Below are 14322 nucleotides of genomic sequence, written 5' to 3'. Positions count from 1 at the left end.
GTTCATTCTATGGAGGTCAGGCGCGAACGAACACCCCATAATTTTATTATACCGTATTTCTTCAAACTGAAACATAATTATCAAAGTATACTTACGTAGACAGATATGAAAAGTCTTTATTAAAGTGGGTGCCTATTTCCATTCTATGGAGACCAGGCGCGAACGAAGACTCCTTCAATTTAATTATACCACCCTATTTAAGTTTAAAACATACTTATCAAAGTATTCTTATGTACATCTATATCAAAACACTTGTAAACATTTTTTTTTGGAAATTTGTAAATTTTTTATTTCCATACCTTGTGGACCAGGCGCGAACGCAGACCCCACAATTTTAATGAACCACCGTTCTGCTAGATCAAACTACCCATTCCTGTGTCTCGATTCATCTTCTACCAGTACATGTAATCACTTTTTTTTTAAATAGTCAACCATATCGGCCCTATTCGTGACCTGACACACATACACACACATATTCAGCTTTATATTATATATATCATATATATATATATATATATAACCATGAAAGCCATCTCTACCGTTTGAAAGGTTATTCAAAAGTTAAATGGCTAAAAATGACTAGAATTATTATATGATGTACAAGAGTTTTATTAATACAGGAAATAAGAAATAATTTATTTTCTGTTTTATGTTCATACCTTATGCTGAATAACTATGTCTCATGTTTCTCTTAAAGTTTACTTTTGCATTCATCCTGAACTATCGCATATATATATATATATATATATATATATATATATATATATATAGATAGATAGATATAATACGTCTTCCTTGTATATATATATATATATATATATATATATATATATATATATATATAAAAGTGAACGTGTCTGTCTGTCTGTCTGTCTGTCTCTCTGTGTACATTTCCCTACGCAATAACTCTGTCAATTTTTAGTCTAAAGACTTGAAATTTGAAATACCGGGTACTGAGATTTGGGAAAATCGATGTGACGGGTGTCAGCCAGAAATTTGGCTGTTAAGGGGTCAAATTTCAACGATTTGACCTTTAAGAACTCTACCAAACTCCTCCGACAATTTTGGGTCTAGACACTTGAAATTTTAGATATAGGTTCCTTGAACCTGGATCTAACTTAATAAAGTGATTTGAGCCCGAAACTATAAATTTTAAGTGGTCATAATAGGGGTCAAATTAAAAAAAAATTGACTTTTTTTTTGTTTTGCCAATAACTCTGTCAATTTTTAGTCTAAAGACTTGAAATTTGAAATACCGGGTACTGAGATTTGGGAAAATCGATGTGACGGGTGTCAGCCAGAAATTTAGCTGTTAAGGGGTCAAATTTCAACGATTTGACCTTTAAGAACTCTACCAAACTCCTCCGACAATTTTGGGTCTAGACACTTGAAATTTTAGATATAGGTTCCTTGAACCTGGATCTAACTTAATAAAGTGATTTGAGCCCGAAACTATAAATTTTAAGTGGTCATAATAGGGGTCAAATTAAAAAAAAATTGACTTTTTTTTTGTTTTGCCAAGCGTACACCTCAAAACACCCGGGCAAAGCCGGGCTGAAATGCTAGTATATATACACATATATATATATATATATATATATATATATATATATATATATATATATATATATATATATATATATATATATATATATTAACTTTTATTTTACAAATCTTTTTTATTTCTGTTTCTATTTCGTTATGGTTGCATACTTAGTGATCAGTTCAGTAGTGTGAGATGTAGTGGAGTATATGTACATAGGCTATAGCCATGAGATTTGATCCTCACCTTAAATCATTTTGTGAACCATCCCTATGTGGGGAGTCTATTATACTGTTCAACTTTAAGACTGTAAATTATATTTCACAAAAAATTGTTCGAGAAGATACTGGAATGAGACATATTACGATTTTCTTAATCAATGGATTTTAAAATAAATGTGTGCTTTACATTAGAGCAAACATGTTAGCAAATTTACATTTAAGCAAAATTGAGACTTAATTATATAAAAACAAATCACAAATGCAAAAAAATGTTATACGACAAAGAGTTTATGAAATGGGAAAAATCTAAAAGTTAATATTAAATTAAAGATTAAAAATCCAGATGAAACTATATGGAATGATTACATATGTCAAAAGCCTAATGACAATAAGAGCCAATGTTCGACTTTTCCGTAAATTCAGTACGCAATGTCTAAAAATTCAGTACGCAATGTTAGAACTGGGTTTACATAAATATAAAAAAAAAAAGTTGGAAAATATAGAACGAAAACGAAATTTACTTTTTTAAAGCAATCAAAATGATAACTATTATTTTTACATTTCTATAAATAATTGTATAATATTTGACATATATTCATATAGGAATGTCATATTTAAAAAAGTAATATAATCTTTCATAATTTACATTTCTATAAATATTTTTTTAAGTTTTTAAAATATCTACATCGCTTTCATTGATTCATAAAAAACTGTTTTGTTTTGATAACACAAGTCTTGATAAAACCCTCATATATTATTCACGACAAAATTATTTTAATTAATTTTAAGTAACTTTTTGATACATACGTTTAAAATAACTATTTTTCTAAGACACATTATTTATGAAAAAAAAAACTGAGATAAAACTTGTGAAATAAAAATTCTCATTGTTTTTTTTTGTCGTGATAACTCAAGTGTTGAAACGAGATGAACTATTCTTAGAAGTGTACAACATGAAAGTTTATGTTTTCTTGTTCTATGATTACACAAAAAGGTAAAAACAAAAAAAATCTTTTGAAATAAATATTTTCATATGTCTTTTTTTAATTTCATTCTCATGTTTACTGACTTCTATACCATATTTAAGTAAACCAGTTTCCACTTATAGCGTTTTATTCATGCGTACTGAATTTTTGAACATAACCAAGTGTTCTCCTATAGAGAAGTAGGATTTATAATGTTGACAAATTAATTCAAATTTATAATCCAGAATATATGTAATCCAAAATCTATGGAAAATCCCGTTTGCAAATAGTCGACCAAGAAAGATTAATTCAAATCATTAAATTTTTTACACTAATGAATAGCGCTACATATATATATATATATATATATATATATATATATATATATATATATATATATATAGTGAGAGAGAGAGAGAGAGTGGTGTTTTTATTTGTCTTTGTTAGCGATACTTATTTGAACGAATTCAATTATTTATACGAAAGTGCATTTTTACCTAAATGCAAGTTGGGAATAACTTTCCCTTTGACCAATTTGGTACTCCCTAAATGGGGAGTGGCATATATATTATTTTTAAAATATGATTCTCCACAGACACGTGATTCGTCATCTGCGACTCATCAGAGTGGCTGAATCTAGCGGGATTTGAAATCAGGAGCTCGTGATAAGAAGCCTAAGCCTCTACCACGCGGCTAACTTCGCACTTTTTTCATAATTTTAACCCACATTACTGCCCGCCTTACTTAAATAAGAACTTCAATATATTGTCCGGGCTGATTGATTTATTACAAACAATTAATAAACTCGCATTTTATTAATTTTCATAATTCATGTATATGTTACTAATTTCGACAATCATTTTTCATAATTTAAACCCACATTATCGCCCGCCTTACTAAATTAATTGTGATATTTCATTACACACACATCAATCAATTAACTGACATTTCATTAGTTTTCATAATTCTAGGATATGTAACTAATTACCAAAATCATATTTTTCATAATTTTACGCACATTGCCGGCCCCCTATTACTAAAATAATAACTTTGTAGTATTGCCTGGGCTGATTATTTCATAACACACACCAATTTATTAATTCGAATTTTGTTATTTTTCATAATTCTTAGATATGTTTCTAATTTCGACAATCATTTTTCATAATTTTTACCAACATTATTACCCAACTTACTAAAATAATAACTTTGATATATTGCTCGATTGTTTCATTACAAACACAGCAATCAATTCCGGGTATTCTCAGAGTATATCCAATCCCAGGTTACGCCGCATATTCTGCTAGTATAAACCTTCGACCTATCCCATACGATCCCGGACGAGTCTGGGTATTCTTCTACTATATTTTTCCACCTATTTTATTCAATCCTGGACGACACTGGATATTCTGCTAGTATATATTTGCACTTATCTCATCCAATCCCAAGTCTTAATTCATGTCCGCTACCCCATTGTTCAAAATGTACATCAAATAAAGTAATGTTTTAATCGTAAATTGTTCAACCATTTCCGGGACTGACTTTATATCCCCTACCCACTGTTTAAAATATACATGAAATAATGTAATGTCTAAATCGTAATCTGTTTCAGCCATTTCCAGAACTTACTTCTTCTTCCTCGTCCCACTGTTAAAAATATACATTAAACAAATTAATGTATTAAACGTAAATGGTCGCAGCTAGTTCCAGAACTGACTTCATATCCCCCACTCCATTGTTAAAAATATACATGAAATAAAATAACATTTAATACATAAAACATTTTCAGCCATTTCCAGTTCATATCTCCTACTCCACTGTAAAAATATACATGAAATAAAAAATGTTTTAAATGTTACAGGTTTCAGCTATTTCTGGGACTGAATACATATCCCCTACCTCTCCGTTAAAAATATATTTGAAATAAAGTTTAAATCAAAAACTGTTTCAACAGATTTTCGAAATTAATACATAAAAAACATAAGCATGGTTAGGGATCAGGCAACCATTACTTCCACCTGAATTTCTGAGTGTAGTATCAGTCTCAGCATTTCATTGACTTTAATCTCCCTCGTTCTTATGAAGAGTTTATTTCCAATTGCGGACATGAGGACATACAGGGCGACAATATATACTCAATATTACCTGATATATTTACGTGATTTTGTGAATGTCACAAATAAGCCCCTAGGGTGCACTGATCCATTTTCCTGATTTTTTGCATCAGCAGTACATCCATGTGATTTTTGGAATATGACATCTTATGTCAACATAGTACATCATAAATATATTATATACATTTAAATAGCAGATAATGACGTCATGACCGGAAGTAAACACGCCAGACTACCATCTCCACTCTTACTTGAAAAGAAGGAGGTGATTATCCCTCGGATTTCATTAAGCACTCACCAACTCCATTAACTCCAGCTAAATGTAATCTCTACATATATATATATATATATATATATATATAAATATATATATATATATATATATATTAATACGATAGCGTGTGTGTTCTTAAATCTCAATCAATGAAAGTTGCCAGAAATGTGACATAAAAAGAACATATACGCTATTGTGTTAATATATAGACTAGCAATACCCGTGGAACTTCAATGATAGTTAAATTTTTTTAAAACACATTATAATAAAATGAATAAAAATAAAAGAAACCAAATAACAAGGAATTTAAAACATATTTTAGTAAATTATTGTTTAACCTTTTAAATATAAAAATAATTAATTTTTTAAATGTTCATTTTTTTTTTCAATGAAAACTCCACACCAACACTTTTTGGTTTTCATTTCTGAATAATTTTCAAAATAAATAGTAAATGAACCGATGTCAATTCACTGCCACATTTTTCCACTATAAAAAGAATCTATAATAAAAAAAAAGTACAGTCTCCTCTAAACATAACTTTTTTTTTTAATTATAAAATAGCGAATTTCAAACCGTAAATACACAACCATGTTTCTTTTTTTAATTTTTTGAGAGGAAATGCTTTAATGATTGTTACTGATAGAGAGCGAGTATAATAATTTGTTTCACATTAATTAATGTTTATAATGATGTTTTTTTCTATTGTGCCACCGGACGTTGGATAAGTAAACAATTATTTAGATAATAATAATAATAATAATAATAATAATAATAATAATAATAATAATAATAATAATAATAATGATAATGATAGTGATAATGATAGTGATAATGATAGTGATAATGATAATGATAATAATAATAATAATAATAATAATAATAATAATAATAATACCACCACCACCACCAAGCAGGACCCGTGGGAATTGCACCGTTGTTAAAATCTTCTAAAACACCTCAGTAAGAAATTCCTTATTGTTATATTACAAAAATGAACGTGTGGAAGCAAGTAGAACAAAAAAAGACCATTAGTTTAAACTTTTATTAAATGTAATGTGATCGTAACTGATGCTGTGGAGATTGGCAGAAAGTGCTGGTGATGATTGAGGCGGTGACAGGGACGTCGATCAGCTGCTTGGAGTGACACTAGTGGTCAGTCAGCAGGTTCTTGGGAGTCAGACTGTGAATTAAAAAAAAAATTGTTACATTGTTGAGGTCGATTTTGTGAATGTTCTGATGACCTCAAGTTGTTTAATATTTCAGGACATTTTGAATTACACGTGTAAGTAAAGAATAGGTCACAAAAAACTGCCATTGCATCTTGATAAAGCTGTTGTAGATTGCTAGGACTTCCTGTAAATGAAGCTGGTAGAATAACTGGTACATCAGAATAACCATCTTCATTCCTTGCTAAATGATATATTAAGCGATAATATTGAGTAACTCTTAGTTGACTTTGATGCGTTTTAATGAAGTTAAATAAGCAACCGTCAACTGTTACATATGTAATAGAATTTTCTATTTATTTTGAATTTTATTCAATGAAGATTTGGAAAATCACAAATATGTTTTAAATTCAAATTATTGATATAGATTTCAATTAATGCATCACAATTTCCTGATAATATGAATAGAACACTTTGAATGTTCTGTACAAAAGTTTTTTTTCCATAAAAATATTGTAATCTGTTATAATATTCAGATTCTTGCGTATTACATGCATAGAAAATTAAGTGTTTCTGTAAATCTTACGAAGTACAGTTAAATTTTGATTTTTTGATAATCAAAATGATGTGAGGTAATTTGTACCTATTAAAGTTATGTCAATGTAATGTAATTAATTAAAGTTAAACAAACTGTACACTACTTTTTCACCCAGTTATGAATTTTAAATATAAAGAAAGGCAATTAAAAAAAAAGATTTTTGTTCAAAAATCATATTTACATCAAAGTTAATTTTTAAATTCCATAACTGCTCCTGATTGTTTTCATAACACTTCCGGTTAACAATATTCTTAGTATATGTTACACCACGCTTTCTGTCCTGATTATCATCTTTATGCAGTTGCATTACCTTAAGTTTCACACTGTGCTTAGATCGAACTCTTGAAAATGCCACATACAGTTGACCACGAGAAAATACAGGTTGTTGAAGATATATACCAACCTTATCAAAAGTTTAGCCTTGTGCTTTATTGATGCTCAGTGAATATGCTAATCGTATTAAAAACTGTATCCGATGAAATGCAAACGGAACATTTGTATCACTTGGCTTTAACTTAATTCTTGGAATGATAGCTGTGGAACCTCTATTAGATCTATTAATTGAATAGCAATGATGTTGTTTTGATGAGATTTTTTTTTCATCCTAGTTCCATTACAAAGTCCCTGATTTATGGATGAATTTCGCAGTAGCATTGCTATTGCCCCTATTTTCTCATTAAGTCGGTGAGGTGGCATTTCAGACGGAGTTAATGAATTTATGAACTCGATAGGATAATTTTGAAGTTCAGCATCATCATCGGAGATGTAATCTGTACTTAAATATGTATTTATGCCTCCGGGAAGATTATTTAGAATTTCTTCATTTATTGTTAAACAATCTGTATTTTTTGGAGTCATGATGATTCTATTTTTCATTTCTTGACGGCTGCAATCAAATATTTCTGAGATTAGAGAACCATTACATACCGAATCATCAGGAACATCTATGGCATCTACAGGAACGTCATTAAGACTGCTCGTTAGTGTACCATAACCAAGATGAAGGAGTCATCTACAAAACTCCTGTTCATTTATGGTACTTCTGACGTTTTGTGTTAGCTGTAATTGACTTAAATGATGCCACAATGGGCATCTTTTAAGACAGCTATCTATAATAGATGTAGGTTATCCATGTGGCACTACTGACAACATTTGCCGGAAGTTACCTCTAAGTATGAGAAATTTTCCACCAAATATTTTATCGTTACCCATTATATCTTGTAAACATATATCTATAGCAAGCAGTGCATGATTAAGTATCATAGAAGCTTCGTCTATGATGAATACCTTTACCTTTCCTAAAAAAGAAGCCTGTTCTGATACAGGAGAAACGTTACAGACACTGGTTTCTGTCAGAGATACAGGTTGTTTGAATATACTGTGGAGTGTTTTCCCTGAAGTTAGTAGCATTGCAGCAATACCAGTCCATGCCGCAGTGGGTGTTACACAACTGCTGGAGGTGAAGTAATCATATAACATGTTGAATAAAAAAGGGGTTTCCTGATCAGTCTGGGGCATCTAAATATGTTGTGTGAGGCTTCTTTTTCAGTTGCCACGACAGCGTTGATGATAGTATTAAAGATTACTAATTGTTTATTGTTTAGCAATTCAACATTATGCCGGTTTGTATTTCGAGTCATAATATCTATTGGAGGATAGCCCTTTGGTTTAGGTAAACATGACAAGAAGGACCATGCTCATTAAATATTGCTTTATCAAATGAAGTGCAATGTTTTCACATATGCTTTCATCATAAGCAGAAATGAGGTCTTCAATCATGCTCTGTTTATGGTTAATGAATAGTTGAAAGGCATCCACTGGATGATGATAAAGATACAACATTGCAAACATGCTACGTAGTTGTTGTGGCATTCTAAATGTAGCAGCTTCAGTAAGAGCATTTTCTAATTCAGTATCATCTTGCAATAATCTAAGGCTGATGCAAGCTTCTCTAAATGTAGGGAATGTATGACCTTGGACTGTTCTCAAATTTTCAAATGACTTTGCTCCAGAGACATGAAGAAGCAGAATCCGTAAATAAAACTTTTCACCTTGGTTTGGTGAAACTGAATGCATTCTTGTTATCAAATTACTTGCCCGCTCTCTTTTAGTCCATTTTGTAGTAGTTTTGTTAAATACATAATGATGTGGAATATCACAGTAAAAATATTGCTTAGCAGTAATATCATTCTGATTTAGTTCAAACCAAGCAGTCAAATTTATGTGACGTTGTTGTGCTTGTTAAATTGGTTGTTCAGCTTGTCCATAGTGATAATACATCTGTTGCTCTCCAGGCATGTGTACAGCTAAAGGATACACAACATGAGACTGTCCATGCATTTTATAGTCAGAAAGACGCCACATTGCTTCTGGAGGTGATACATATCTGCATGATAGATATTGCTTGACTTCATCTCTTTGTTCTGATCGCATTGTTTCTCCTTGATTGATTTTAATAGATGAATCATGGTTATTAACCTCCATTATAGCACTATCATGTCCTTTATAAACATATTTAAATATGCATTTTATACTCTTGACTGAAGAGCAGATTTCTAAGTTAATATGAGTTCGATATTTTCTCAGAAGAAATTTGTTGAAAGGGACTATGTATCTATTATCAATAGTAAAATTACAGACTTGAACTGAGTCACCATTATTTGCATGCTTGTAAGCCGGGTATCTATCAATGTTTTCTACTGTTTCTTCTCTAAATGCCTTTGGAAAACATTTTTTTGCATAATCCTTTACTCATACAAGGGTAATTAGGATTAACTGCACCACATTGACCATGTACGATTAAAGATTTAACAAAATCACGAAGCTCTGGATCCTCAGGTCCAGGTATTTCTGCTGACACAATTGCATCAATTTGTTGAACTGTTCTGATCTTATCATGATCTCGCAGCATTATGATAATGTGGCAGTGTGGTAACCCTCTTTTTGGAAATTCAATAACATAAACATATGCAACAGGAGTTCCCAATACATGTCTGTTTTTAATGTCTTTCAAAATTCAGTTAGATGTGCATGATACAAACGTGATAAGTCAGGTCGATTTTGTGCAAGTTCTGATGACCCCAAGTTCTTTAATATTTCAGGACATCTTGGATTACATGTATATGTAGGGAATAGGCCTGACTTTCCGTATTTACAGAAAACTACCATTGCATCTTGATACAGTTGTTGAAAATTCCTAGGACTTCCTGTAAATGAAGATGGTAGAATAACTGGTATACCAGGATCGCCATCTTCATTCCTTGCTAAATGATCCATTAAGCCAGAATATTGAGCTGCTCTTAGTTGACTTTGATGGCTTTTAATGGAGTTCAATCTGCTCTCTTCAACTTTCACATATCCATCAAATACATATTGTTGGAATAGTTTTCCATATAATACTGAATGAATCTCTAATTGCAAGGTGATAACTGTAATACACTTGCATTGTCACTTTATTGCGAACTCTTGTTTGCTGTTCTGGCCTATGTTGCATGTTTATGTGCCAGCCTTGTTCACCATTTGGAAACAATATGGGATATATCATGGGGTCCAAGTGGCAAGACAGATAGGAAATTCGGTGTTTTAGTTGAGAATGTGGGTAAACAATAATATCTCTGTTAGCAGGTGGAGCACCATCTTCACCAACAAATACTACACCTATTTCGTTGTTTATTGGATTGTTAAATCTTTTGATATCTGGACCAGCGGTGAAATGCATCGAAACTCTCCTTGGCTTTACACTTTCCCCCACGTGCTTCCACTTCTAATTCAATGACCCTCATATTTTTATAAGCTTGGACATAGGGATTATTCTCCATAACTGTAGCTATAGTTTTAAAGACACTTTGGATACATTTATGATTTTCTGGTAAATTACACCGGAGTTGATTTGCTTCAGATGAGTCCAAGATGTAAATCTGTCCATATTTTCTCTCTTCTTCATTATTTGGGCGCAGAGTGCTGGAATAGGTTTGACCTTGTAAGCGAAAACAATAGGGGCCTCTTCCAGAAGGGCGGACAATATTTGCTCCAAATGATGCAAATGAAAATGATGAGATGTAATTGCGTTTATTAGATCTGAAATTAAATGCTTCTTGGTCATTACCTTCGAGTAACCTTTGGAGTTGAGGAGGATAATCTTGTAAGGTGGAAGAAAAACTTTTTCCATTTTGACAACAATTCAATGCTTCTCTTCGAAATCTAAATGCTTTACAAAATTAGCAAATCAAACTCATGTCAACTTCAAGGTAATACGGGATATTTTGTCTTTCTGCTTCATTCATATGGTTTCTTCGTTCCCGTTGTCTAGCTCTTTCCTTTTGCAGATAAAAGTGTCTGTCTTCTTCACGCATGTTATTTCTTCTTTCCCGTAGTCTAAGAAGTAACTAATTAAATTATTTTTAATTAAATTATTTAAAATATTTAAAGTGAGAACTATCAAAAATATTAAAAATTTACGCCGGATTAAATATTTAGTTTCTGATCATCAAAATAAGCTAATAATAATATGGGAAGAGGGGCTTACTATTCTGAACCTGCACTTAAATAGCGATTTAATGAAAAATATTTAAAATAGTCTTGTATCTTTTTTTATAATTTGTTTTAAAATAAGAACAGAAATGAATAAACTTTGATACCGCTATTGTAAGAATCATGCTGAAAGCCATTCTTAATATGTGGAGGGGGTAAATATTCTGAAACTTCACCTAAAAATATAATAAATAAAAATGGAAAAAATATATGTATGAACAATATATATTTCTTCAGTTAATAAAATAAAATAAACTGAAAATCTTTAAATAAGGAATAAATATTTATTTAAATCCTAATTATTGAAACAAAGTATTTTACTGCACATAAAATAGCGGTTATGGGGAGAAAGGTTAACTATTCTGAACCTTCACTTAAATAACGATTTAATTAAAAAAATGTAATGGTCTTCTATCTTTTTTTCATAAGTTGTTTTAAAATAAGAAAAGAAACGAATAAACTTTGATACTGCTATTGTAAGAATCATGCTGAAATCCATTATTAATATAGGGAGGATGGTTAACTATTCTGAAACTTCACTTTATAATGTAATAAATAAAAATGGGAAAAATATATGAATGAATAATAAATATTTCTTTAGTTAATAAAATAAACTGCAAATCTTTAAATAAGGAATAAATATTTCTTTAAATCGTGATTATTGAAACAAAGCATTTTACTGCATATAAAAAAACGGTACTTGTGCAGTTTTGCTACCACAAGTGTATAAACCATGCTAAAATAATAAATAATTATCATTTAGAAACCTATTATTATTTAACATGAGGAGGGTGGGGGTTAACTATTCTTCCCCTTCACCTAACAATTATTTTTTTTCTTTCTCAGTTGTATGTTGGTTTCGATTTCAGTTGATTGCACCCAGATCAACTGTATTCGTTTTTTTTTAATTTTTGATAACACCAATATATATTAGGCACAATATAATAATACCTATATAATTCTCTCCATAATAATAAATAAGTAAGCTGCATGTATTATAAGAACATATTAAAGCGTAATTTAGGAACTGTCAGCGCCTGGAGGCTTGCTATTATGGGTTGAGCACTGCTGTACATAATCTCACTCGCTACTAAATTGGTTGAAAAATGCGAAGCTCACGGTTTGTTTACAAACAGGCGGTTTGAGCACTGTATAAGGGGCGAACGGATGTTTGTTTAAAATAGACATTCGGAGAAGTTATTTGCGGGCATCACTTCCGTGGTAGAACTGCCGATTGTCAACACGACGGTTCTAGGTTCGATCCTTGGCTTGGAAGAGGTGCTAGTCTAGAGGCACTGATGAGTTGTGATACAACGAAACAAGGTTGTATGTCGATGACTACAAATATATATATTATATATATATATAATATATATATAGTGGCCTTGTCAGTGTGTGTGTGTGCGCGCGCGTGTGTGCAGAAATCACTAGGAAACTTCTCTTTGAATATTTGTTTTACAGACTTCATATTTGATATGTCGTATAAAATATTTACACGTGGCTCATATTCGATTTGATTCCAACCTTTAAAATCTGCCGCTAAGGTGGCAAAATTGAAAAGAAAATAGTTGACCCTGACAGAATTGGTCAAGTAAAACTGTTTGCATGCAAAAATCTGCATTCATGGGCAAAACAAGGTTATTTAATCTATTTTATTCGTATAAGCGCGGCTCAAATGCTTAGAAATACCAATGTAGTTTTAAGTTTTAGTTTTAATCCTAGCCGATAGCACCTGCAGTCATTATTTTTAACTTTCGTAATCACTATCGATTTTTATATGAAAACAAATATACAGTAGATTTCGTATTTCTTATAATACAGTCAATTCTTTATCGATTATTATATTGAACTCATATGCAGTAAAAAAATTGACTCGATTATGAGAAATACGAAATTAGCATTAATTTAAATATCACCACCCCCCTTAACACGCACGCGTATATATATATATATATATATATATATATATATATATATATATATATATATATATATATATATATATATATATATATATATAATGGACTCTCCCATCGATCTCGACGTATGAGGTTCCGCCACAACAATTGTGTAGATCGGAATTCCACACACATAATTTGTTTATAGTGGTGAAGGTTATGTATAGAATCATCCACACTTTTTGGTATTACTCTTAACCTTCGTCTGTACAGATAACTGCCACAGGACAGAGTATATAGTAAACCGAAGCTTTTACATCAGAGTTACTTTCTCCTAGATGCATGTCTTAACGAAGAAGTATATATATATATATATATATATATATATATATATATATATATATATGGGCTAGTTAAAAAAAGAGAATGAGATCCATTTTATTAGGGAAGACTGATAATATACATAAGCAACAGATTGATTTGGAGCTTATACAGAAATCAATAAAGAAACGAAATTCCGATAAAAATTATATACTATTTAGCACTTTTTAAGTAAATACTTAAAGTTTACGCATAAATTTATACTTTTGTATATTAATTTTATGTGAATAAATGAAGTAGTTATACTAATATATATATATATATATATATATATATATATATATATATATAGATAGATAGATTTATTCGCTTATTCGATAAGGGTATAAATCAATTACAGTAAATGGGGATTCTTGATACCATAGTATTCGAAGCAGAAAATGCGAAGTAACATAACAGAGAGCAACGTATTACAGTATTTACATTAAGAGCGGACTAAAATATCGATGTTGTTTTGGCGAACTAAATTGATTTTTTTTTTATATAGGAGGGGTATATCATTCATTAAATTATGCAAGGAGGTGTATAGCATATCTGTCATCGTGGGGTTAATATATCTGGACAATATGTGTGATTAAACACTCGGGAAGGATATAGGGTAAGATAACTGATAGAAGACACTTATTTAATAATA

The 14322-nt window shown here is 30.7% G+C and overlaps 1 protein-coding gene across 1 annotated transcript; it reads right to left on the bottom strand.

Moving 5' to 3' along the window:
* Window positions 1-8547: 8547 nt before the first annotated feature.
* Window positions 8548-8955, bottom strand: LOC145281164 (uncharacterized). Its single transcript, XM_080132194.1, has one exon. The coding sequence runs from the start codon at window positions 8953-8955 to the stop codon at window positions 8548-8550; it is 408 nt and encodes a 135-aa protein (XP_079988320.1).
* Between the last annotated feature and the right edge of the window lie 5367 nt (window positions 8956-14322).

This window comes from Euprymna scolopes, chromosome 1, assembly GCF_053919585.1.
Source record: "Euprymna scolopes isolate OS-2025 chromosome 1, ASM5391958v1, whole genome shotgun sequence".
NCBI classification, from domain to species: domain Eukaryota; kingdom Metazoa; phylum Mollusca; class Cephalopoda; order Sepiida; family Sepiolidae; genus Euprymna; species Euprymna scolopes.
The sequence above is the reverse complement of the archived record's forward strand: the minus strand, read 5'-3'. Positions and strand labels throughout refer to the sequence as shown.

Excerpts from the sequence above, each read along its gene's own strand:
- LOC145281164 (XM_080132194.1), bottom strand. The coding sequence starts at position 8,955 with ATGCATTCAGTTTCACCAAACCAAGGTGAAAAGTTTTATTTACGGATT.